The sequence below is a fragment of the Elephas maximus genome, chromosome 19 (genome assembly GCF_024166365.1).
Source record: "Elephas maximus indicus isolate mEleMax1 chromosome 19, mEleMax1 primary haplotype, whole genome shotgun sequence".
Taxonomy (NCBI): Eukaryota; Metazoa; Chordata; class Mammalia; order Proboscidea; family Elephantidae; genus Elephas; species Elephas maximus.
In genome coordinates this window covers 53,362,566-53,388,944 of record NC_064837.1, presented here as the reverse complement: position 1 = coordinate 53,388,944, position 26,379 = coordinate 53,362,566, and the positions used below count along the sequence as shown (strand labels likewise).

Here is a 26,379-nt window from a genome sequence, read left to right as displayed (position 1 = left end):
TCACTATGAGTCAGACCTAACTCGAAAGCACCTAAAAACAACAAATTTACTTTTGCCTTATTTTGGGAACCATCTAAGATAGTAAAATGTCTCTATCTAAGGTGATTTAGCACCTAGAGCTAGAAACAATAGATCTCATCCCTTTAAACAACAATAAGGAACCATTTTCTTTTCCCTGAACGGTCAGATTTTTTTCTGCTGAGTAATTGCTAATCCTTCACTTCAGTGTTTGCTATGGATACTTAGATTTGAATTTTCAGTTTAAAATTGTTTCATCTTATTTCCACTCTGCTTTTCTCCAATTTGTTTTCTTTTTCCTGGCTCTTCTCTGGCCTCACAGTCATTGTCAACCTGGGCACTGCTTATGATTTACGGTAAAGAAGTTGCTGATACAACAATTTTTAAGACAGCAATTATTTATTTAGAGGTGTATTCTTCTGTGAGTGTTTAAAATGTCTTCCCAGTGCCACATTGGCAGTTTTAGAGATTCTTTTTGTCAGTTCATAAGCCCAAGACCCCCTGAGTGACTCAATGCTATATTAAATGCTCAGTATTAATTTGCAGGCTTTGTTTCGGATCAAAAAGTTCCTTTTCTATGAAATTTAATCTCGTGTTATCCAGAAGTGTGTGCAATTTGTTGATATCAAACATCCCCCCCTTAAAAAATTGAGAGGAGGAGGCGGGGCCAAGATGGCGGACGAGGTGGACGCTACCGCGGATCCCTCTTGCAACAAAGACTCAGAAAAACAAGTGAATTGATCACATACATAACAATCTACTAACTCTGAACAACAAACACAGACTTAGAGACGGAGAACGAACAAATACGGGCAGACAGCGATCGTTTGCAGAACTAGGAGCCAGCGTACCAGGCAGGTGACCTTCAGAGCCTGATCTGGGGCAGAGCCCAGGGGGGCAGACGGCACAGACAAGGGGCCCAGCCCTACCCCCCGAACTCATCCCGGGAGGGAGTCTAGCCGGTTGGAGCGGGCGGCGTGGCGGCGCAGCCGGTGGGAGAAGCACCCGGGAGGCAGTGACTGATCTTGGAGCAGGGAGAGCAGCGTCCCAGCCAGGGAGCCGTCCCGCCAGGAGTTTCGCGGGAAGCGGGTGTGGCGCGAGCATGGGGATCAGCTATATTTCCCTAAAGCGACCCCGGGGGGGGCCCAGATGTTCGTGCAGGGGACGCCCACCCAGTTCGCGCGTGCGGAGCGGCGCACCGGAGGGAGAAGTCCCCGGGAGGAAGTGACTGGTCTTGGAGCGGGGAGAGCAGCGTCCCAGCCGGGGAGCCGTCCTGCTGGGATTTTGGGGCGCGCGGGTGGGGCGTGAGTGCGGGGACCAGTTATATTCCCCTGAATAGACCCCAGGGGCGGGCCCAGCCGTTCCTGCGGGAGACGCCCACCCAGTTCCCACGAGCGGTGCGGCGCACCGGAGGGAGAAGTCCCCGGGAGGAAGTGACAGGTCTCGGAGAGGGGACAGCAGCGTCCCAGCCGGGGAGCCGTCCCCCTGGGATTTTAGCGGGAGCAGGCGGGGCGTGAGCATGGGGATCAGCTCTATATTCTGAGGTGCTACACTCCTAGCTCTCTGATCCCTCCCCCACCCTCCCCAGGTGGCTCCATTAACATCCGAATACCCTGAGCCAGAGGGAGAATTCAGATAGGGATTTGACTGCATTTTTTTTTTAGCTGATTACCTGGAAAAACTAGTTTCCCAGTGATGGCTCGGAGACAACAATCCATATCAAACCACATAAAGAAGCAGACCATGACAGCTTCTCCAACCCCCCAAACAAAAGAATCAAAATCTTTCCCAAATGAAGACACAATCCTGGAATTATCAGATACAGAATATAAAAAACTAATTTACAGAATGCTTAAAGATATCACAAATGAAATTAGGCTAACTGCAGAAAAAGCCAAGGAACACACTGATAAAACTGTTGAAGAATTCAAAAAGATTATTCAAGAACATAGTGGAAAAATTAATAAGTTGCAAGAATCCATAGAGAGATAGCATGTAGAAATCCAAAAGATTAACAATAAAATTACAGAATTAGACAACGCAATAGGAAGTCAGAGGAGCAGACTCGAGCAATTAGAATGTAGACTGGGACTTCTGGAGGACCAGGGAATCAACACCAACATAGCTGGAAAAAAATCAGATAAAAGAATTAAAAAAAATGAAGAAACCCTAAGAATCATGCGGGACTCTATCAAGAAGGATAACTTGCGAGTGATTGGAGTCCCAGAACAGGGAGGGGGGACAGAAAACACAGAGAAAATAGTTGAAGAACTCCTGACACAAAACTTCCCTGACATCATGAAAGACGAAAGGATATCTATCCAAGATGCTCATCGAGCCCCATTTAAGATTGATCCAAAAAGAAAAACACCAAGACATATTATCATCAAACTTGCCAAAACCAAAGACAAACAGAAAATTTTAAAAGCAGCCAGGGAGAAAAGAAAGGTTTCCTTCAAGGGAGAATCAATAAGAATAAGTTCAGACTACTCAGCAGAAACCATGCAGGCAAGAAGGGAATGGGACAACGTATACAGAGCACTGAAGGAGAAAAACTGCCAACCAAGGATCATATATCCAGCAAAACTCTCTCTGAAATATGAAGGAGAAATTAAGATATTTACAGATAAACACAAGTTTAGAGAATTTGCAAAAACTAAACCAAGACTGCAAGAAATGCTAAAGGGGATTGTTTGGCCTGATGACCAATAATATCAGGTACCAGCACAATACAAGGTCACAAAACAGAACGTCCTGATATCAACGCAACTCAAGTAGGGAAAGCACAAAAACAAACAAATTAAGATTAATTCTAAAAAATAAATAAATAAACAAAATAATACACATAACAGGGAATCATGGAAATCAATAGATAAATGATCACAGTAATCAAAAAGAGGGACTAAATATAGGAGGCATTGAACTGCCAGATGGAGAGTGATACAAGGCAATATAGAACGATACAAGCTAGGTTTCTACTTAGAAAAATAGGGGTAAATAATAAGGTAACCACAAAAAGGAATATCAATTCCATAACTCAAGAAAAAAGCCAAGAAAAACGTTAACGACTCAACTAACATAAAGTTAAACATTATGAAAATGAGGATCTCACAATCTACTAAGAAAAAAGTCTCAGCACAAAAAAGTATGTGGAAAAATGAAATGGCCAACAACACACATGAAAAGTCATCAAAATGACAGCACTAAAAACTTATTTATCTATAATTACGCTTAATGTAAATGGACTAAATGCACCAATAAAGAGACAGAGAGTCACGGACTGGATAAAGAAACACGATCCATCTATATGCTGCCTACAAGAGACACACCTTAGACTTAGAGACACAAACAAACTAAAACTCAAAGGATGGAAAAAATATATCAAGCAAATAATAAGCAAAAAAGAAGAGGAGTAGCAATATTAATTTCTGACAAAATACACTTTAGACTTAAATCCGCCACAAAGGATAAAGAAGGACACTATATAATGATAAAAGGGACAATTGATCAGGATGACATAACCATATTAAATATTTACGCACCCAATGACAGGGCTGCAAGATACATAAATCAAATTTTAACAGAATTGAAAAGTGAGATAGACACCTCCACATTTATAGTAGGAGACTTCAACACACCACTTTCGGAGAAGGACAGGACATCCAGTAAGAAGCTCAATAGAGACACGGAAGACCTAATTACAACAATCAACCAACTTGACCTCATTGACTTATACAGAACTCTCCACCCAACTGCTGCAAAATATACTTTTTTTTCTAGTGCACATGGAACATTCTCTAGAATAGACCACATATTAGGTCATAAAACAAATCTTTGCAGAATCCAAAACATCGAAATATTACAAAGCATCTTCTCAGACCACAAGGCAATGAAGCTAGAAATCAATAACAGAAAAACTAGGGAAAAGAAATCAAATACTTGGAAAATGAACAATACCCTCCTGAAAAAAGACTGGGTTATAGAAGACATCAAGGAGGGAATAAGGAAATTCTTAGAAAGCAACAAGAATGAAAATACTTCCTATCAAAACCTCTGGGACACAGCAAAAGCAGTGCTCAGAGGCCAATTTATATCGATAAATGCACACATACAAAAAGAAGAAAGAGCCAAAATCAGAGAACTGTCCCGACAACTTGAACATATAGAAAGTGAGCAACAAAAGAACCCATCAGGCACCAGAAGAAAACAAATAATAAAAATTAGAGCTGAACTAAATGAATCAGAGAACAGAAAAACAATTGAAAGAATTAACAAAGCCAAAAGCTGGTTCTTTGAAAAAATTAACAGAACTGATAAACCATTGGCTAGACTGACTAAAGAAAAACAGGAAAGGAAACAAATAACCCGAATAAGAAACGAGAAGGACCACATCACAACAGAGCCAAATGAAATTAAAAGAATCATTTCAGATTACTACGTAAAATAGTACTCTAACAAATTTGAAAACCTAGGAGAAATGGATAAATTCTTGGAAAAATACTACCTACCTAAACTAACACATTCAGAAGTAGAACAACTAAATGGACCCATAACAAAAAAAGAGATTGAAACGGTAATCAAAAAACTTCCAACAAAAAAATGTCCTGGCCCAGACGGCTTCACTGCAGAGTACTACCAAACCTTCAGAGAAGACTTAACACCACTACTACTGAAGGTATTTCAAAGCATAGAAAAAGACGGAATACTACCCAACTCATTCTATGAAGCTACCATCTCCCTGATACCAAAACCAGGTAAAGACATTACAAAAAAAGAAAATTATAGACCTATATCCCTCATGAACATAGATGCAAAAATCCTCAACAAAATTCTAGCCAATAGAATCCAACAACACATCAAAAAAATAATTCACCCTGATCAAGTGGGATTTATACCAGGTATGCAAGGCTGGTTTAATAGCAGAAAAACCATTAATGTAATCCATCACATAAATAAAACAAAAGATAAAAACCACATGATCTTATCAATAGATGCAGAAAAGGCATTTGACAAAGTTCAACACCCATTTATGATAAAAACTCTTACCAAAATAGGAATTGAAGGAAAATTCCTCAACATAATAAAGGGCATCTATGCAAAGCCAACAGCCAATATCACTCTAAATGGAGAGAACCTGAAAGCATTTCCCTTGAGAACGGGAACCAGACAAGGATGCCCTTTATCACCGCTCTTATTCAACATCGTACTTGAAGTCCTAGCCAGGGCAATTAGGCTAGACAAAGAAATAAAGGGTATCCAGATTGGCAAGGAGGAAGTAAAGCTATCACTATTTGCAGATGACATGATCGTATACATGGAAAACCCTAAGGAATCCTCCAGAAAACTACTGAAACTAATAGAAGAGTTTGGAAGAGTCTCAGGTTATAAAATAAACATACAAAAATCACTTGGATTCCTCTACATCAACAAAAAGAACACCGAAGAGGAAATAACCAAATCAATACCATTCACAGTAGCCCCCAAGAAGATAAGATACTTAGGAATAAATCTTACCAAGGATGTAAAAGACCTATACAAAGAAAACTATAAAACTCTGCTACAAGAAATTCAAAAGGACATACTTAAGTGGAAAAACATACCCTGCTCATGGATAGGAAGACTTAACATAGTAAAAATGTCTATTCTACCAAAAGCCATCTATACATATAACGCCCTTCCAATCCAAATACCAATGTCATATTTTAAGGGGATAGAGAAACAAATCACTAATTTCATGTGGAAGGGAAAGAACCCCCGGATAAGCAAAGCATTACTGAAAAAGAAGAAGAAAGTGGGAGGCCTCACTCTACCTGATTTCAGAACCTATTATACAGCTACAGTAGTCAAAACAGCCTGGTACTGGTACAACAACAGGCACATAGACCAATGGAACAGAATTGAGAACCCAGATATAAATCCATGCACATATGAGCAGCTGATATTTGACAAAGGACCAGTGTCAGTCAATTGGGGAAATGATAGTCTTTTTAACAAATGGTGCTGGCATAACTCGATATCCATTTGCAAAAGAATGAAACAGGACCCATACCTCACACCATGCACAAAAACTAACTCCAAGTGGATCAAAGACCTAAACATAAAGACTAAAACGATAAAGACCATGGAAGAAAAAATAGGGACAATGTTAGGAGCCCTAATACAGGGCATAAACAGAATACAAAACATTACCAAAAATGATGAAGAGAAACCAGATAACTGGGAGCTCCTAAAAATCAAACACCTATGCTCATCTAAAGACTTCACCAAAAGAGTAAAAAGACCACCTACAGACTGGGAAAGAATATTCAGCTATGACATCTCAGACCAGCGCCTGATCTCTAAAATCTACATGATTCTGTCAAAACTCAACCACAAAAAGACAAACAACCCAATCAAGAAGTGGGCAAAGGATATGAACACACATTTCACTAAAGAAGATATTCAGGCAGCCAACAGATACATGAGAAAATGCTCTCGATCATTAACCATTAGAGAAATGCAAATTAAAACTATGATAAGATTCCATCTCACACCAACTAAAAAAAAAACTAGACTGGCATTAATCCAAAAAACACAAAATAATAAATGTTGGAGAGGCTGAGGAGAGATTGGAACTCTCATACACTGCTGGTGAGATTGTAAAATGGTACAACCACTTTGGAAATCCATCTGGCATTATCTTAAACAGTTAGAAATAGAACTACCATACAACCCAGAAATCCCACTCCTCGGAATATACCCTAGAGATACAAGAGCCTTCACACAAACAGATATATGCACACCCATGTTTATTGCAGCTCTGTTTACAATAGCAAAAAGCTGGAAGCAACCAAGATGTCCATCAACGGATGAATGGGTAAATAAATTGTGGTATATTCACACAATGGAATACTACGCATCGATAAAGAACAGTGACGAATCTCTGAAACATTTCATAACATGGAGGAATCTGGAAGGCATTATGCTGAGCGAAATGAGTCAGAGGCAAAAGGACAAATATTGTATAAGACCACTATTATAAGATCTTGAGAAGTAGAAAAAACGGAGAAGAACACATACTTTTGTGGTTACAAAGGGGGGGGGGAGGGAGGGAGGGAGGGAGAGAGTTTTTTATTGATAAGAACTGCTTTGGGTGAAGGGAAAGACAACACTCAATACAAGGAAGGTCAGCCTAATTGGACTGGACTAAAAGCAAAGAGGTTTCCGGGATAAAATGAAAGCTCCAAAGGTCAGCGGAGCAGGGGCTGGGGTCTGGGGAACATGGTTTGAGGGGACTTCTAAGTCAATTGGCAAAATAATTCTATTATGAAAACATTCTGCATCCCACTTTGAAATGTGGCATCTGGGGTCCTAAATGCTAACAAGCGGCCATCTAAGATGCATCAATTGGTCTCAACCCACCTGGAGCAAAGGCAAAGGAAGAACACCAAGGTCACACGACAACTAAGAACCCAAGAGACAGAAAGGGCCACATGAACCAGAGACCTACATTATCCTGAGACCAGAAGAACTAGTTGGTGCCCGGCCACAGTCGATGTCTGCCCTGTCAGGGAGCACAACAGACAACTCCTGAGGGAGCAGGAGACCAATGGGATACAGACCCCAAATTCTCATAAAAAGACCATACCTAATGGTATGACTGCGACTAGAGGAATCCCAGAGACAATGCTCCCCAGAACTTCTGATGGCACAGGACAGGAACCATCCCCGAAGACAACTCATCAGGCATGAAAAGGACTGGTCAGCGGGGGGGAGAGAGATGCTGATGAAGAGTGAGCTAATTAAAACAGGTGGACACTGTAGAGTGTATTGGCAACTCTTGACTGGAGGGGGGATGGGAAGATAGAGAGAGAGGGAAGATGGCAAAACTGGCACGAAACGAGAGACTGAAAGGGCTGACTCAATAGGGGGAGAGCAAGTGGGAGAAGGGAGTAAGATGTATGTAAACTTACATGTGACAGACTGATTGGAATGGTAAATGTTCACTTGAAGCTTAATAAAAATTAATTTAAAAAAATTGAGAGGAATAACCACAATTTAGTGATTCTTAAATGTGACTAAACCTATTAATGCTTATATGACTATCAGTTTTATTAGCACAAAGACCATGGTCAAATAAATTCTGTTCAAATGTTTAGAAGATGTGCAGCAATAAAGTTAGAATAAAACTTCTTCCCTTGACCAGTCCATACTGCAGAAAGTTTTAAAGGGTACTGGTTAACTGCTGAGGAAAATATAGCCCTGGGGATCACAGGTTTAATACTTCTATCCAATCAGTATGATGTTTTTGTGGATTCCACTTCCAGGGAAACTTTTTTCTGAGTAAATTTTTTTAGGAACCACTAACTTTTTGTTCCCTAACCACTCTTTGGACTAGCCTCAGCTTATTTTCTTCTTTGTTAGAGATTTCAATAAATTATGAAACTTGTCCCCTGAGATATAACACAGGAAATTATTTACAAAAGTATAGATAAAAGAAGCATAAATATGCCCTCAGAATATTTGAGGGTGGCAGGCATCAAAACTTACTGATCAAAACTTACTGTCTATGTCTTTCACACATTTTTAAAGGCCTTCATGCCATTGACCATCCATCAGCCTATTCTGACAGATCTTTCCATCGGTTGTTAAGAAAGATACAAATCAAGTCTCCCTGAAGCGATGTGAAGATTCTTTAAGGCAGTACAAAAGCCATGATTTCACAAAGTCAGACTTTATCTTTCCCTACAAGTTACAAATCTATTCTCAATAATTTAGAAAAAAACATGAAATGGAAAAAGTTCTTAATGAGGTTACTCTTTTCATTCATTGGCACCTAAGGCAGTTATCGCTAGGGCTCCAGCATGCTGAAGCATCTTCTCCTCTATGTCTTTATAATTTCTCATTTCCATCCATTATAATACTTTTCCATACCTTTCTTTCCCCCTTAATTCTCAATTTAAACTTTGGAATTCTCAGTGGATTCAATAATAATGGCCAACATTTCTCATCTGTGGCAGCAGGATTTCTGACTAAAGAGTCAACCAATTCCCAGACTAAAAATGAGATGACACAATTGGGATTTCTTCTTAAGGTGAAACGGTAATTTCTTCTCAAAGTTGTTTGGGATAATATTTCTTTTGGCTTAGAAAGGAAAGGGGATTGGTACAGAAGCTCTTATAATTATGTTTATATGTTTAAAATTATTAAATAAGCATATAATAAGATCCTTTGAAGGGACAGGACATGTAATAAGTACACTGTCTTTGAGATGCCCACCATCAACTGGCAGGTTGTTCATCAACTCCCAGTGTTTCTTATCCGTTAGTTCTATCCTCATGTTTCCCAGAACTTTTTCCAAGTCACTGACATCAACCTCTCCTTCTTCAAGCCAAAAGAAATGGCAACTTTCAGGAATACTGTGAATATCATGATTCCATACAATAATTTAAAAAAGTAATTTATGCCACATTACACCTAACTGTCAGATGAGCAGAGACCTGACCTACCAAACAGAACACTGGGTCTTCAGGAAAAAAACTTTCAACTTAGCTCTAGTATAATTTCTAAATGATGGGTAAGGCAACAGAGCATACATTATGAATATACAATTTATAGTAAATTAAGATGATATAAATTGCAAATCCAAATAATTTTTATCAGCTGGTACTTGTTTTACTTTGAGATCACATCTAACTTTACCAAAACTTTCCTTCACCATTTATTGTGCTGAACTAAAAATTAGCTTTTCCACCACAGGAGAAAAATATATTAATTATTGGCAAAGATTCCCAATAATGATGTTGGAAACAAAAGCACAATGAAGTTTTATTATTAAGAATGTCAACAGTCCAATATCTGACTCTAGGCATTTATACAGAAATAATTTGTTCAAATCTGCTGCAAAAGACCTCTTTAAAGTGTTAAAAAGCAAAGAGGTCACTTCAAGGACTAAGGTGTGCCTGACCCAAGCCATGGTTTTTTCAATCACCTCATATGTATGTGAAAGCTGGACAATGAATAAGGAAAACCAAAGAACTGACGTCTTTTGAATTATGGTATTGGCGAAGAATATTGAATATACCATGGACTGCCAGAAGAACAAACAAATCTGTCTCGGAAGAAGTACAGCCAGAATGCTCCTTAGAATCAAGGATAGTGAGACGTACTTTGGGCGTGTTATCAGGAGGGATCAGTCCCTGGAGAAGAACATCGTGCTTGGTGAAGTAGAGGGTCAGCGAAAAAGAGGAAAATCCTCGACAAGATGGATTGACCCAGTGGCTGCAACAATGGGTGCAAGCGTAACAACCGTTATGAGGATGGCGCAGGACTGGGCAGTGTTTTGTTTTGTTGTACATAGTGGGTCGCTATGAATCGGAACCAACTTGACAGCACCTAACAACAACAACTAGTGGGAATACAGTGGATTTTAAAAGCCCATACAAGCGTGATTTGAAAACAGCACTAAATGATAGTTTAGTAGACAGAATTAGGTTCTTAGATATATAGTAGCATCTTACTCACCTGTAACAGCTTTTACTCTATCCATTAAGACACTGACATCAACCTTCCCATTAGCTATAACAAAAGAATCAGGATTCAGAAAATGATACAGTTTTAGAATAAAAACATAAAGTCTCTGTACTGTGAAACAAACTCCTGGCAAAGTCCGTTATTTCTACTCTTATTTGAGTACCTTTTCAATTTGGAGCCCTGGTGGTACAGCAGTTAAGAGCTCAGCTGCTAACCAAAAGGTCAGCAGTTCGAATCCACCAGCTGCTCCTTGGAAACCCTACGGGGCAGCTCTACTCTGTTCTATAGGGTTGCTATGAGTCAGAATCAACTCAACAGCAACAGATTTGGTTTTGATTTTTTTCAATTTGTTATAATTTCTGGCTTCCTGAGATTCATCCTGCACTTCTGTTAGCAAGATGGGATTAAAAAAAAAGAAATTTGTGATTCTGTATTACTCAAACACTACAGGACAATTCATGCTGTACATGTTTCTCTGGGCACTCTCACTTTGGAGACACAAAACTTGTACAGGCAGCAATGGGAAAACAAGTGAAGACCACAACGCTCATCTCACATCTTTTGCTAATTAATATACCTTCCCACATTCTTTTCAACCACTATGTTCATTTCAGAATGGCTGATGACTAATTATTACTCCACATTTACAGCATTAACAGCTCTTTATTACTGTACATAATTATCATATTTTTCTTGTTACTTTCTGCTCATTTCAGTTCATCTCTTAATTCAACTTCCCATATTCATTCTCCTGAGAACAAAATATATATATCACTCACCATCAACTGGTAGATTTGGAATTAGATCATTAAGTTCCTCAGTTGTGAGTTTGCTTGCCATGTTTCCAAGGACAGTGTCAAGGTCATGAACATCAACTTTCAACCCTACAAAAGGGAAAGACATGAGGAAGTTGAAATTAAAGCCAAAATATTATATACATATTAATTCCTAGGCATCATAGCTATCAATTCCATCATAAATAAAAGAGCCTAAGGACATTTAAGTGTTTAAAGGCGGCCATTAATGGACTAAAATTAATCTATTTGTTTAAATCCCTTCTTGAAAATAAGCCCATATAACACATATATGTTGAAAGAGAGTTGAGAAACCACTCAGGATGATTACAGCAGTGAAACAGCAAATCTAACAGTTTTTAATACAAATATTTGATATAATTAAGTGAATTCAGTTTGGTCACTGTATTTCACGATTTTACTAGCCTCCTTAACGGTCAGTTCTTTTCTCAAATTTTGCTATCTAGGCCTAGATTTTATTATTTCCACAGCCAAAATTGAAATAAAACTAAGATATCAAGAATATATTTTAAAAATAAAACAGATTATTCCATAAAATATAAATATGTGTATGTATTATAACTAATTATGGAAATATATATGAGAATGGGGGGAAGAATTAATGACAAGGAAAATCATAAAAGATACTACCAAGTGTTAGCAAGGATGTGAAGCAGCTAGAACTCTCATACACAGTTGGAATGTAAAATGTTAACAGCTACTTTGGAAAACTGACTGATAACATCTAATAAAGTATCCTATCTTATAACAGAGAAATTTCATTTCTAGGTATATATCCACATGTTTGTACAAAGGCATGGGAAAGACCATTCATAGAAGTATTGTTTGTAACCACCCCAACCTAGAAATATACTTTGATGGTAAACCAAAAAAAACCCAAACCCGTTGCTGTTGAGTCAATTCCAACTCATAGTGACCCTACAGGACAAACCAGAGCTGCCCCATAAGGTTTCGAGGAGTGCCTGGTGGATTTGGACTGCCAACCTTTTGGTTAGTAGCTGTAGCTCTTAACCACTATGCCACCAGGGTTTTCACTTTGATGGTAGCATGAATAAATACGCTATGGTACATCTTCACAATGGAATATTTCACAGCAATGAATTAATTCAGGTTACAATGAATTAATTAGAAATTACTCCACATATCAAAAGAGGTTCCCCAAAGACTTCTACTTGATTATAGTTTAGTAGGCATTATATGTATTTTAAATACGTAAAATGTCACGTCTTTATAATACACAGCAATGAAAATTAGTGAACTATTTCTACACGCAACAATATGGACAAATCTCAGAGGATAACATATAACATGATGTTGAGTGAAAGAAGTCAAACATAATAGAATACAGATTGTATGGTTTCGTTTGTAAAGTAATTGTACATGTGGTGGGTGACAGGAAACAGAGGAATCATGAATGAACCTCATATGTTTAGTTTAGGTGACTAAATGGATAGTGGAAGCAGAAATAAAACAAAATAGAGGACTAAGAGACTGTTTAGGCAGGGAAATAATTAATTCAGTTTTAAATATGTGGAGAAAAAAGATGCCTCCTGTAATATACCCAAATATTAATGTCTAACTTATACTTGGATATACCAACTGAAACCCTGGTGGCGTAGTGGTTAAGTGCTATAGCTGCTAACCAAAAGGCTGGCAGTTCGAATCTGCCAGGCGCTCCTTGGAAACTCTATGGGGCAGTTCTACTCTGTCCTATAGGGTCGCTATGAGTCGGAATCGACTCAACGGCACTGGGTTTGGTTTTCTTGTTTGTTTTATACCTACTGAAGTCCAGGAGTGAGGTCTGAATTGAGATACAGATTTGAAAGTCATCGGCATGTAAGATAGGCAAAACCATGTTGATGAGATAAACCAGACAGAATACGTACAACGAAAATCAGAAAGAAATGAGAAGACCTAGGAGGGTGGAACAACACAGAAGAAGCCAACAGAACAGAGTTTTTATAGGGTCAGAATCATCATCAATATCAAAGACAGCAGAGAGCTCCAAAAAGAAACAGGCTGAATAACATAGAACGCATTTGGCAAAGAGCAAGTTGCTGAAGTCCGTAGAGAAGTAGTATTGTGGGGCTGAGAGTGAAGGAATAAGTGGGAAATGTGCAAAGGATACACATTGATTTTATTTCACTCTTTCTTTTCTGTCTTTTTATTCTGTTTCCTGAACATACACAGATATGAGAGATGGTCTTGGAAGCACTCTAGTCAAATGCTTTATATTCTGTGTAGATTCAAAAATGTTCTTAGTGTAGGACTGGATTTTTTTTCTGAGATTTTGCCAGGTTTTTATTATCACAAAAGTAATCTGGTTTCAGATATACCCATACACAGACTCTCAAAACCAAGCTCTTCTTAAAGAACTTTTTATATCTAAAATGAGTCACTATCAACTGGAAGGTTTCTTGTCAGGTTTTTTTGGTGAGGTTAATCTCCATGTTTCCTAGTACACTGTCCAAGTATCTGATATCTACCTTCTCTCCTTAGGAAAGAAAATATAAAAATCCCTAATAATACCAAAATGTTCCACTTATTTTGCTTATGCATTATAAGCCTTCCCTCCTTTTGGGGGGAGGGAGAGGTGGGTACACTCAAGAACCCTGAAACCTGTTTAAGTTTACATGTTGTTGTTGTTGTTAGGTGCCGTCAAGCCTGTTCTGACTCATAGCAACCCTATATGCACAACAGAACGAAACACTGCCTGGTCCTGAGCCATCCTTACAATCGTTATGCTTGAGCTCATTGTTGCAGCCACTGTGTTAATCCACCTTATTGAGGGTCTTCCTCTTTTCCGCTGAACCTGTACTCTACCAAGCATGATGTCCTTCTCCAGGGACTGATCCCTCCTAACAACATGTCCAAAGTATGTAAGACACAGCCTCACCACCCTTGCTTCTAAGGAGCATTCTGGTTGTACTTCTTCCAAGAGAGATTTGTTCGTTCTTTTGGCAGTCCATGGTATATTCAATATTCTTCACCAACACAATTCGAAGGCATTGATTCTTCTTCGGTCTTTCTTATTCACTGTCCAGCTTTCCCATGCATATGATGTGATCGAAAATACCATGGCTTGAGTCAGGCGCACCTTAGTCTTTAAGGTGACATCTTTGCTCTTCAAAACTTTGAAGAGATCCTTTGCAGCAGATTTACCCAATGCAATGCGTCTTTTGATTTCTTGACTGCTGCTTCCATGGCTGTTGATTGTGGATCCAAGTAAAATGAAATCCTTGACAACTTCAATCTTTTCTCCATTTATCATGATGTTGCTCAGTGGTTCAGTTGTGGGGATTTTTGTTTTCTTTATGTTGAGGTGCAATCCAAACTGAAGGCTGTGGTCTTTGATCTTCATTAGTAAGTGCTTCAAATCCTCTTCACTTTCAGCAAGCAAGGTTGTGTCATCTGCATAACGCAGGTTGTTAATGAGTCTTCCTCTAATCCTGATGCCCCATTCTTCTTCATATAGTCCAGCTTCTCGGATTATTTGCTCAGCGTACAGATTGAATAGGTATGGTGAAAGAATACAACCCTGACTCACACCTTTCCTGACTTTAAACCAATCAGTATTCCCTAGTTCTGTACGAACAACTGCCTCTTAATCTATGTAAAGGTTCTTCATGAGCACAATTAAGTGTTCTGGAATTCCCATTCTTCACAATGGTATCCATAATTTGTTATGATCCACACAGTCGAATGCCTTTGCATAGTCAATAAAACACAGGTAAACATCCTTCTGGTATTCTCTGCTTTCAGCCAGAATCCATCTGACATCAGCAATGATATATCCCTGGTTCCACGTCCTCTTCTGAAACCGGCCTGAATTTCTGGCAGTTCCCTGTCAATATACTGCTGCAGCTGTTTTTGAATGATCTTCAGCAAAATTTTACTTGCATGTGGTATTAATGATATTGTTCTATAATTTCCACATTCAGTTGGATCACCTTTCTTGGTAATAGGCATAAATATGGATCTCTTCCAGTCAGTTGGCCAGGAAGCTTTCTTCCATATTTCTAGGCATACATGAGTGAGCACCCCCAGCACTACATCTGTTTGTTAAAACATCTCAATTGATATTCCATCAATTCCTGGAGCCTTGTTTTTTGCTAATGCCTTCAGAGCAGCTTGGACTTCTTCCTTCAGTACCATCGGTTCCTGATCATATGCCACCTCTTGAAATGGTATAATGACTCTGTGTATTCCTTCCACCTTCTTTTGACGCTTCCTGAGTCATTTAATATTTTCCCCATGGAATCCTTCACTGTTGCAACTTGAGGCTTGAATTTTTTCTTCAGTTCTTTCAACTTGAGAAACGCCGAGCGTGTTCTTCCCTTTTGGTTTTTCATCTCCAGCTCTTTGCACGTGTCGTTATAATACTTTACTTTGTCTTCTCAAGACGCCCTTTGAAATCTTCTGTTCAGTTCTTTTATTCATCAATTCTTCCTTTTGCTTTAGCTGCTCGACATTCGAGAGTTTCCTCTGACATCCGTCGTGGTCTTTTCTTTCTTTCCTGTCTTTTCAATGACCTCTTGCTTTCTTCATGTATGATGTCCTTGATGTCCTTGCACAACTCGTCTGGTCTTCGGTCACTAGTGTTCAATGCGTCAAATCTGTTCTTCAGTTTACACAGAGACTCAATATGGGTAGAATTAGGCTCACTTCCCTTAAACTTTTTTTTTTTTTTTTGGAAATAAACATACACACTATAAATTTGCAAAGGGAACAAAATTACTTTCTAGTGTATTATTCTTAGAATAAAAATAGGCAGTTCTGCTTGAAAACATCATGCTAAGTGAAATAAACCAGACACAAAAGGACAAATACTTTAAGATTCCCCCTACATGAACTATCTAGAATAGGTAAATCTATAGAGACAGAAAGTAGATTAGAGGGTACCAGGGGCTGTGGAAAGGAAGGAATAGGGAATTATTGCTTAATGGATACAGAGTTTCTTTTTGGGGTGATGAAAAACTTTTGGAAATAGTGGTGATGGTCTTACAACACGGTGAATGTAATTAATGCCACTGAATTATACACTTAAAAATGGTTATAATGGAAAATTTATGTTACATTTTACTACAAAAAAAATTTCTTAAAAGAAAAAATAGGCAGTTCTGGTGAAATAAAAAAATTACTCTAGTTGGAGTAGGAACACATGGATTTGAATTCTCTTCTCTACAATTTATTAGCTACTGGTACATGGGTAAACAACCTGTTTGATTCCAAGTTTTATCTTGTATGAAATAAAGATGATCCTACCTATCACACAGAGCTGCTGTGAGGATAAAGTGAAAGGATCTAGAACTCCACCAGGCACATAGCAGGTATGATGGTTCATTTTGTGTCAATTTGGCTAGAACCTGATGCCCAGTTGTTTGGTCAAACACTTGTCTAGTTGCTGTCATGAAGTAATTACATCAGTCGGCCCTAAATAAAGCAGAGTACCTTTCACAGTGTGGGTGGACCTCAACCACTCAGTTGAAGGCATTATAAGCAAAAAGCGGGGTACCCCAGGGTATGTTCTGCCTCCAGACTATAAATAGACATCTTGCCAGCACTCTCTCACTCTTCACTCTTTACTCTTCCCATTGCCCAACCTACAGATTTTAGAACATAAGCCTGGAAGAACATCTAGCCTGTTGCCGTATATTCATGTCTTACCAGTTCTCTTTATCCAGAGAACCCTGACTAAGAGAACAGGTGCCTGACACATTTTTATAAGTACCTGTAAGCAAAAGTAGGGTTGGGTTTCTTTTTTTAATCCAAGCTAGATTCATTGCCTATGCTTACCACAGTCACTGAATGGTTACTCTTTATTGTACATTTCACAACTACAATAACAAATTCTCTCTCTTCTCTAGGAAAGCTTATTAAAATTCATATCAATATGACCAACATAAATAAACAACAACAACAAAAAAGACATTCTGCCAAAACAAAATGATTTAAAATCCTATTTAATCTATATGTCGAGGAATAGTGGGATTCCTTATCAAGTAATTAGGAAATAAAATAACAGGAGATAAATTGAGAGTAATTTGTTAATTCCTTATCTATCTTTTGAAAGTCTTCAAGCCTGCTAAAATTTCATTCTGATACCCCTTCCCATTAGCTAAAGATAAGACAAAACTCAACTCACAGAGAAAGAGAAATGGAATTCATAAAACAGTAAAAATTTCACAAAGAAAAACATCTTTCTAATTTGTCTTATATACTAGGAATATTTATCTCCATAAAACTATGGACACTAGGAAAATCTTTACTCCCTTGAACCAGTTGTTAGTGGCAGCCTGTCATGAAGAAATATACGTAGAGGTATAATATTTTTAATTGTATTAATATATTTTTCTTTTCATATTTCTTTTCTTCCATGAGACCTTTCCCCATTCAGTCATAGAATCTACATTGCCTCCAAGGGGAGAAATATTTTTAATTTTTAAAAGAAGCTTTTACAAAGCAAAACTTGCAAGTCTGACATTTAGTTTTATTGTAAACTACAGGATTGAGAAGCCCATGGATGACATAAGGGAAGTTCTTTCCTTGTCCTTTTCATATCCCACTTGATAAGAAGAGGAAGGAAAAAGTCCAATTTATGGTTTATGAAAGTGAAACTGGGAAGAGAAACAGAGATGGGGATATATCTTTTTACCTATCTTTCATCATCTAGAAATTATCACACACAAACCTCAAAACAAAGCTCCCTTGAGAGGAAATACTTACCATCCACTGACAAAGTTTTCAGCAGCTGCAAGCTTTCTTTATTTGTGAGTTTAATTGCCATGTTCCCCAGAATACTTTGAACATCACTGGAATCAATTTTCTTCCCTTTGAAAAGTTAGGAAAAGAGATGAGAAAGATTTTTAGGAATTATTTAACAATTTCAACATAAGCAAAATACCACTCTTGCTAATATAAAGTGCCACTCTAATTCAACTATAAACCAAACGTACTGCCATCGAGTTGATTCTGACTCATAGAGACCCTACAGGTGAGAACAAAGATATAAGACACAGCCAATTAATCACAGTTTAAAACAGAGTCCTGTTCTGATAATCCTCGTACAGTTCCACAGTAGATCAATACAGCATGTAGTTTCATAACTGTTCATTGAATTGATATTACATATTGCTAATTTAAATGATTCTACCAACAGGTAGTATCGTTATTATTTTCTCCTTGAATTATGAGGTTGATTGTCTACAAATATGTAGATAAAATCTGAAAGAAAAAAAAATTTTATCCAGATATTTACCCTCTAAGACTCTGATTCCTCATCTATAAAACAAAGATTACAATAGTATCCACATCATAATTGTGATAGTAATAAAGGAATTAATATATACAAAGTCCTTAACACAGTGCCTGGTACCTGTAAAGTGTCCAATAAATAGTAGCCATTGCTATTTTTATTATTCTGAGTTAGGTTTTATATTTCTAAAGTGTGGCAAAGTAAAGCATAATATTGGTAAAACCCCTGGAGAGTGGAGGATTTCTATCAAGAACCAGCAGTATAGTTTTGTTTTGAAAATACTGAAATTCTGTGTTTTCAAAATGTAGTTCATTAGAACAAAAATATTTCATCAGTTAATAAAGTGGCAGGAGTAACAAAGTAATGATTACATAATTCAAAATACTGTTGCAAAAATATATTTTAAAAAGCATTACTATCTCAGCTTTATCCTCAACTTCCTACCTGTAACAGCTTTAGCTACATTCATCAATTTATTCACTTCAACTCTCCCATCATCTGTAAGACAAGGCACAAATCACAGAGGCCACATGAGATTCAAAAACACAATATAGAATTCTGACTTGTGAAACGGAGCATAAACAGTTAACAATTTCCCATGATTTTCACTACAACTGTATTTCTATCATCCCTCCCACACCATAAGAACACATGCTCTTTTGGTTAAAGCACTAAAATGTTAAACTATTTACAGCATGACAACAAAATTTTTAAAGACTTAAAAGTATTCTCCTCCAAACCCGTGGTTTGATGTGATATTCTGGCATCACTAATCTACTCTCTTTCAGTCAGAGAAGGACAGAAAACTAAATTTAGTGAGTGTCTACCAAACCATGTACTGTGATGGATGCTTCCATATACTATTTCTAAACTTCTGAGAAGTCATTATAACTATTTTTTTAAAAAAACAAAGAAATGGAGGTGCAGAAAAGCTAAAAAAAACTTACTGAAAGTCACAAAGTTAGTATGAGATAGAAAACTATACCTGACTAAATCCCACATTAGCACTTGCTCCATTCAACCAAACAGGCCAGGCTGCTGAAGCAGAATTTAAAAGCAGCACAATCACTTGCACCAATATCCTTAAAACTGACCGTGACCACCACACTTTAGTTCAATAACTATGGAATATTCCCAAATGTTATGAAGGTGGTGCTCAGTACAGGAAACTGGAATGGCTTACTTTGGGGCTGGGTTCTCTTAATATATGTATCAATTGTCTTCAGGAGATTAAAGGAATAGAGTTTTGGGAATATGAAATCATAAACCCACAATCCCAAATTCCCCTTGGGAAAAAAAACAGTGGTATCTATAATGCTCACAATCAACTGGCAGATTGCGTGACAGTTCTTCAAATTCCTTATCAGAGAGCTTCACTCCAATGTTCTCCAGAATAATATCAAGGTTATTGACGTCAACCTTTCCCTCTTAGGAAAGAGAAAGAACCATGAAAAAAATATTATGACTCTACAACATGAAAACAACTATTGTCTGTATATGATCGTTACTATGTCAATCATGAAGTCCAAATAAAATTTATGCAAATGGCAATAAAGTTTAATATTAGAATTAAAAGTGAACTTATTTAATTAGGCTTACATTGAAGAAAGGAATCCTTGAGTGGTGCAAACTGTTAACATGCTCAGCTGATAACTGAAAGGTTGGAGGTTCAAGTTCATTTGCAAGCACCTCAGAATAAAGGCCTGGTGATCCACTTTTGAAAAATTAACCATTGAAAACCTTACGGAGCACAGTTCTACTCTGCCATGCACACATGGGGTCACCATGAGTCAGTGTCAACTCGAAGGCAACTGTTTTTATTGTGAAGAAAAGCCTATTCAGCTCCAAGTTCTATAAGGAGGCTAAGTCTAAACCTCAGCTCTAACTTCACCTCCTTTATCATACCTTCCCTAACCATCCTATCTAAAATAGCCTTCCCAAAGCCACTCTCTGGTGTTACTTCTTTTTCTTTCTTACCACTTATTGCTTTCTAAAATTATCTCATTTTTGATTTATTAATTTCTCCCTCACCTACTAAGGAAATGTAAGCTCCGTGAAGGCAGGGACAATGTCTGATTTACCACCGTATGTCCTATACCTACAGAAATGCCTAGTATAGTAAGAACTCAATGAATGTTAATGACTGAATGAATTCTAACGTTAAGGCAAGCAATCTAATACTTATACTTCAGACCAATAAATGAGGATTATTTTTGTTGTCCAGACTACCTAGAAAGCTATCTGTTGCTGATAAAATCCTGAGTTCACTTCTTCACTTTTTGCTGGGTAAACCCAAAGGTTGATTTGCCACTTCCATCAAGATTGGAGCTTCTTTACAAACCAAAAAATAGTTTTATCATGGTATATTGTTGTTGTGGGCTGTGAAGTTGATTCCGATTCACAGAGACCCTGTATGACAGAGTAGAGCTGCCCCACAGGGTTTCCCAGGCTGTAATCTTTACAGGAGCAGATCTCCAGGTCCTTTCTGGAGCTACTTGTGGGTTCCAACCACTGACTTTTCAGTCAGCAGCTGAGCACTTAAACCACTGCACCACCAGGGCTCTCAAGGTATGCTAACTGATAGATATCTAAGGAAACAAAAAAAAACTATTTATAGGAGGTGGACAAGATTCACAATCTAATCACCAGGAAACAGAACAAGGATCAAAACAAAAGGATAACAGTCGTATTGCCTTTTCATTCTACCTTTAAGAGCTTCCACTGTGTCTACCAGCTTCCTCTGACTTATTTTTCTCTCATCTATAATAAAAGGAAAATATATAGTAATTCATGAACAATATGAATGGTTAAAATATTGTATAAAAAGTCTAAAAGTTAAAATTTGTTTCAGAATTTTGCATGACAGCCCTTCCAAATGAAATGAAAGTGGACAATTATGTGTGCAGTATGCACACATGGGGTCCCATGAGTCTGAATCAACTTGTTGGCAACCAGTTTTTAATATACATATTAGATATTCAATAAATATATGTTCACAAGCATGATGAATTCCCTGACCACTATATAAAACCAAAAACCAAATCTGCTGCCATCGAGTCAATTCCGGCTGTAACAACCCTATAGGACAGAGTAGAATTGCCCCATGGGGTTTCCAAAGAGTGGCTGGTGGATTCGAACTGCCAACCTTTTGGTTAGCAGCCATAGCTCTTAATCACTGTGCCACTAGGGCTCAGGTCACTATATAGTGAACACATTTTCATAAACAACACTAAGTCTAGTGTAAGAGCTAACTCAAATGTTTGCAACACTTGGAATCTAAGTCTCAGCACAGAATGCTCTTCTAAGCTACAGACCCACGTATCCAATGAACAATGGGAATTGTTTGGAGCAAAACATTTTTCTCTGTCCTCAAATCTCCCAAGAAGGGAATAATTTCCATTTTATTACACAGGGGTAAAGAAAAAGGGAAGATTTCTTCTATTCTCTGTCCTTTCCTCCCCAGCCCTCATTCAAGACTGCCTACAGTCTAACCATTTCCAATTCACTTCCCATACTGCTATACCAGAGTAAGTGATCATTCTAAAGCATAAATTTGATCATCTCAGGGTCCTCTTTAAAAATTCCTCAATGATCTTTGCATCATGGACGAATGTTTATTATACCATGAAATAAAGAATGTTTAAATATATAATAATTTTTATTATACAATGAATGCAAAAAGTATTTTTATGTAAAAATAAAGAGAAAGTACAAGGCAAACAAATCATCAAAATAAAGAAAGGTTTATAAGGTTGAAAATTCTAAATGGTCCTTGAGCATTGTAAAAAGAAAGAAAAGAAGGGAGAAAAAAAAAAAAACCCTTCCATTTTGTAAATATTTTCTTTTCCTCCCTTGAGTTGTATAACGGCAGTGAAACATAGCTATCTTTGTTCTATAGGAATGCTTTTCTTCAGAGAAGCTGATCTTTGTTAACGTTTTAATTCCATTCACAAAGCACAGACTAGTGCTTAAAAAAAGGAAGGAAAGTTATAGAATGTTGGGTGCTAGGCCTTCCTTGACCTATGAAACTTTGTATATGGTGGTGTGTTAGGAGCCAGGGACAGTTCTCAGAGGTCTTCTAACTTGCTCCAAAACTTGGAGCTTCCATTCTGTCCTCTGGTCACCTGGCAAGGGCATTACAGGGTCACTCTGCCTTTCTACTAGATTATAATCTGCAGGACCAAAATCCTGTCATGTTAATTTCTATATTCTCAGTATCTAGCACAATCCATAGAACACAGTGGGAGCTCAACAACGCTAGCTGAGTCAATGATACAGAGGAAGGGCTGCCAAAGTATGCCTATAAATATAAGTTCACAGCTCAAGTACTAAATAGCCAATACATAACCTTGGCTTCCCTGAACTCCTCAAATGAAATTTGTTCTGTAAATTTATTCTAAAGAAGGACAACCCAAAGCATGGCATTGAAGGTATTTTTATTAATTCATCATTTTCCATGATGTATTTCCTTTGCATTTCTCTGAATTCCTTTTCCTTTTATTACTCCTTTTTATCTTCTCCATTGTTTCTGGCACTACTAATGATTTCAGCAATGTTTCAATGTTCACTGTTCTTGTGGTTACAGTTTTTAACTTAAAGGAATTCTACTCTCTAAACAGATGATTGCTGACAGGAGATATAGTACTTCCACTCTATTAAGAATGGTTCCCTCTATATGAATTTCGTATCTAAGAAATTTTCATTGATAAAAGGGCTTCTCAGAATGCAGAACCTTGTGAGCCATATCTATGTATATTTCATCTTCAAGTGACAAGTCCTTTGGAATCTCACTCAATTGTTTACCTGGTATCTCCATCCTCATGTTTCCTAGAAAAGTGTCTAAGTTGCTGACATCAACCCTATCTCCTAGGGAAAAAATAGAAATGACAAAAACAATAAGAATGGAAAATACTAATGATTTGCATTCATGAAAAATACTACTTATATCATTATGTCATATTCAATCTCAACGTGGAAAAAAGAGGCTTTTTTACATATACTGAAATGTACACTGTAAGTGATTCTAACAGAAACAGAAATGTGTTCCTTTGATCATCTAACAGGAGATATGACCATAAAGCAGAGGAACATTTAACCTAGTATATAATCCATATGATAATGGACATGAAGTTACTCATTGCTATTGGAAGAGGCTAAAAGGGAGCAATATTTAATATGTGGCAAATAAAGTGTTAAGTAGCTATAGAGTAGAGAATGCACCCTGAGGAAAAAGTGATTTTTTTTTTCTGCAATGATAAATTCAGTATTCTCTGCTAGTTAATTCATCAGGAAGACATAACAATCATAAATGTACATGCACCTAATAAAAACCTAATAGCAGAGGCTAAATAACATAAAACAAAAAAGACAAAATTAAATGGAGAACTAGAAAATACAATAATCATAACTGGAAGTTTTAGCACTTCTCTCTCAGCAAATGATGGAATAACTACAAAAAAGTCAGTACATCCTAAAAATTAAACACTATGCTCATCAAAAGACTTCACCAAAAAAGCAAAAAGAGAACTTAAAGACTGGGAAAAAATTTTTTTGCTATGACATAACCGACAACGGTTTAACCTCTAAAATCTATAGAATACTTCAACACCTGAATGACGAAAAGACAAATAATCTAATTAAAAAATAGGCAAAGGGTATGAATAAACGCCTCACCAAAAAAGACATTCAGGTGGCTAACAGACACATGAGGAAATGCTCATGATCATTAGCCATTAGAGAAATGCAAATCAAAACTACAATGAGACACCATTTCACCCGACATTACTGGCACAAATCAAAAAAACGGAAAATAACAAATGTTGGAGAAGCTGCAGGGAGACTGGAACTCTTATGCACTGCTGGTGAGAATATAAAATGGTACAACCATTATGGAAAACAACATTGCACCTCCTTAGAAGCTAGAAATAGAAATACCAGATGGTCCAGCAATCCTACTCCTAGCAATATATCCTAGAGAAGTAGGAGCTGTCACATGAATAGACATATGCACACCCATGTTCACTGCAGCATTATTCATAATAGCAAAAACAGGGAAACAACCTAAGTACCCATCAACAGATGAATGGATAAACAAATTATAATACATGAACACAATGGAATACTACACAATGCTAAGGAATAATGATGAATCTGTGAAACATCTCACAACATGGATGAATCTGGAGGGCATTATGCTGAGTGAAATAAATTAATCACAAACGGACAAATGTTGTATGAGACCACTATTATAAAGAACCAAGAAAGGGTTTACACACAAAAAAGGAACAATCTTTGATGGTTACAATGGAGGCAAGGGATGGGGAGGGGAAATCATTACCTAGATAGTAGACAAGTTAACTTTGGTGAAGGAAAAGACAACACACAGTATAGGGGAAGTTAGTACAACTTGACCAAGGCAAAGTCATAGAAGCTTCCTAGATATATCCAAACACCTTGAGGGAGCAAGTTACTGGGGCTAAGAGCTAGAGACCATGGACTCGGGGCACATCCATGTCAACTGGCACAACGATTCATAAAGAAAATGTTCTACATCTTACTTTGGTGAGTAGTGTCTGGGGTCTTAAAAGCTTGAGAGTAGCCATCTAAGATACATCTATTAGTCCTATGCTGTCCAGAGCAAAAGGGAATAAAAAAAACCAAGGACACAAGGAAAATATCAGTCCAAAAGACTTATGGCCCATATGAACCACAGCCTCCACCAGCCTGAGCCCAGAAGAACTAGATGGTGCCCGGCTACCACCACCAACCACTCTGACAGGGGTCACAAAAGAGGGTTCCAGACAGAGTAGGAGAAAAATGTAAAACAAATTTCAAATTCATAAAAAAAGACCAGAATTGCTGGTCTGACAGAGAATGGAGGAACCATCAAGACTATGGACTCCAGACACCCTGCTAACTCAGAACTACTGAAGTCTACCTTTCAGCCAAAGATTAGACAGGACTAGAAAACAAACAATAACACAAGTGAGTAATGTGCTTCTTAGTTCAATCAAGCATACAAGACCAAATGGGCAACACCTGCCCAAAAGCAAAGGCAAGAAGGCAGGAAGGAACAGGAAAACTGGATGAATGAATATGGGGATCCAGGGTGGAAAGGGAAATGGGGGGAGTGCTGACCCACTGCAGGGATTGCAACCAATGTCACAAAACAATTGTGTATAAGTTTTTTAATGAGAAACTTATCTGCACTGTAAACTTTCACTTAAAGCAGAATAAAATAAAATTTAAAAATGCAAGTAAATAAGTAAATGTAAGCAAACGATGACCTAAAACAATAATAATTAAGTTTTATGAGGTTAAAAAAAGTCTGTACAGAGATGATCTGAACAATCAACTGCCTTCACTTAATTGATATAAAATGCTATACTCTTCAACTACAAAATACTAGAATAGTGTACATAATACACTCATAATACATATATATATAATATGTATAATACATAATACATTCACCAAAGTAGACCATATGCTGGACCATAAAACAAGTACCAATAAATTGAAAAGAACTGAAATTGCACAGCACATGTTCTCTGGCTATAAGGGAATTAAATTACATGTAGCAATAAACTAACTAGGAGAACCCCAAATATTTGGAAGTTAAACAACGCACTTCCAAATAGTCCATGGGTTAAAAAATGAATAACAAGGGATTTTAGAACATATCTCAAACTAAATGATAATGAAAACAAAACATATCGACATTTATGGGATGCAATTAAACCAGTGCTCAGCAAGAAATTTATAGGATTACATGTTTAT

General features: G+C 37.5%; 1 protein-coding gene across 1 annotated transcript in view; it reads right to left on the bottom strand.

Annotated features, from left to right (window-relative positions):
- Positions 1-26,379, bottom strand: part of EFCAB3 (EF-hand calcium binding domain 3) — a 573,675-nt gene that overhangs the window by 370,754 nt on the left and 176,542 nt on the right. Inside the window, exons 37-44 of the mRNA XM_049861611.1 lie at positions 23,404-23,466; positions 21,307-21,360; positions 19,923-20,027; positions 19,045-19,098; positions 18,072-18,176; positions 11,310-11,414; positions 10,522-10,575; positions 9,277-9,381 (exon numbers count right to left, since the gene is read on the bottom strand). Of these exons, the coding sequence (XP_049717568.1) occupies positions 9,277-9,381; positions 10,522-10,575; positions 11,310-11,414; positions 18,072-18,176; positions 19,045-19,098; positions 19,923-20,027; positions 21,307-21,360; positions 23,404-23,466 (645 nt within the window). The remainder of the gene's footprint in view (positions 1-9,276; positions 9,382-10,521; positions 10,576-11,309; positions 11,415-18,071; positions 18,177-19,044; positions 19,099-19,922; positions 20,028-21,306; positions 21,361-23,403; positions 23,467-26,379) is intronic.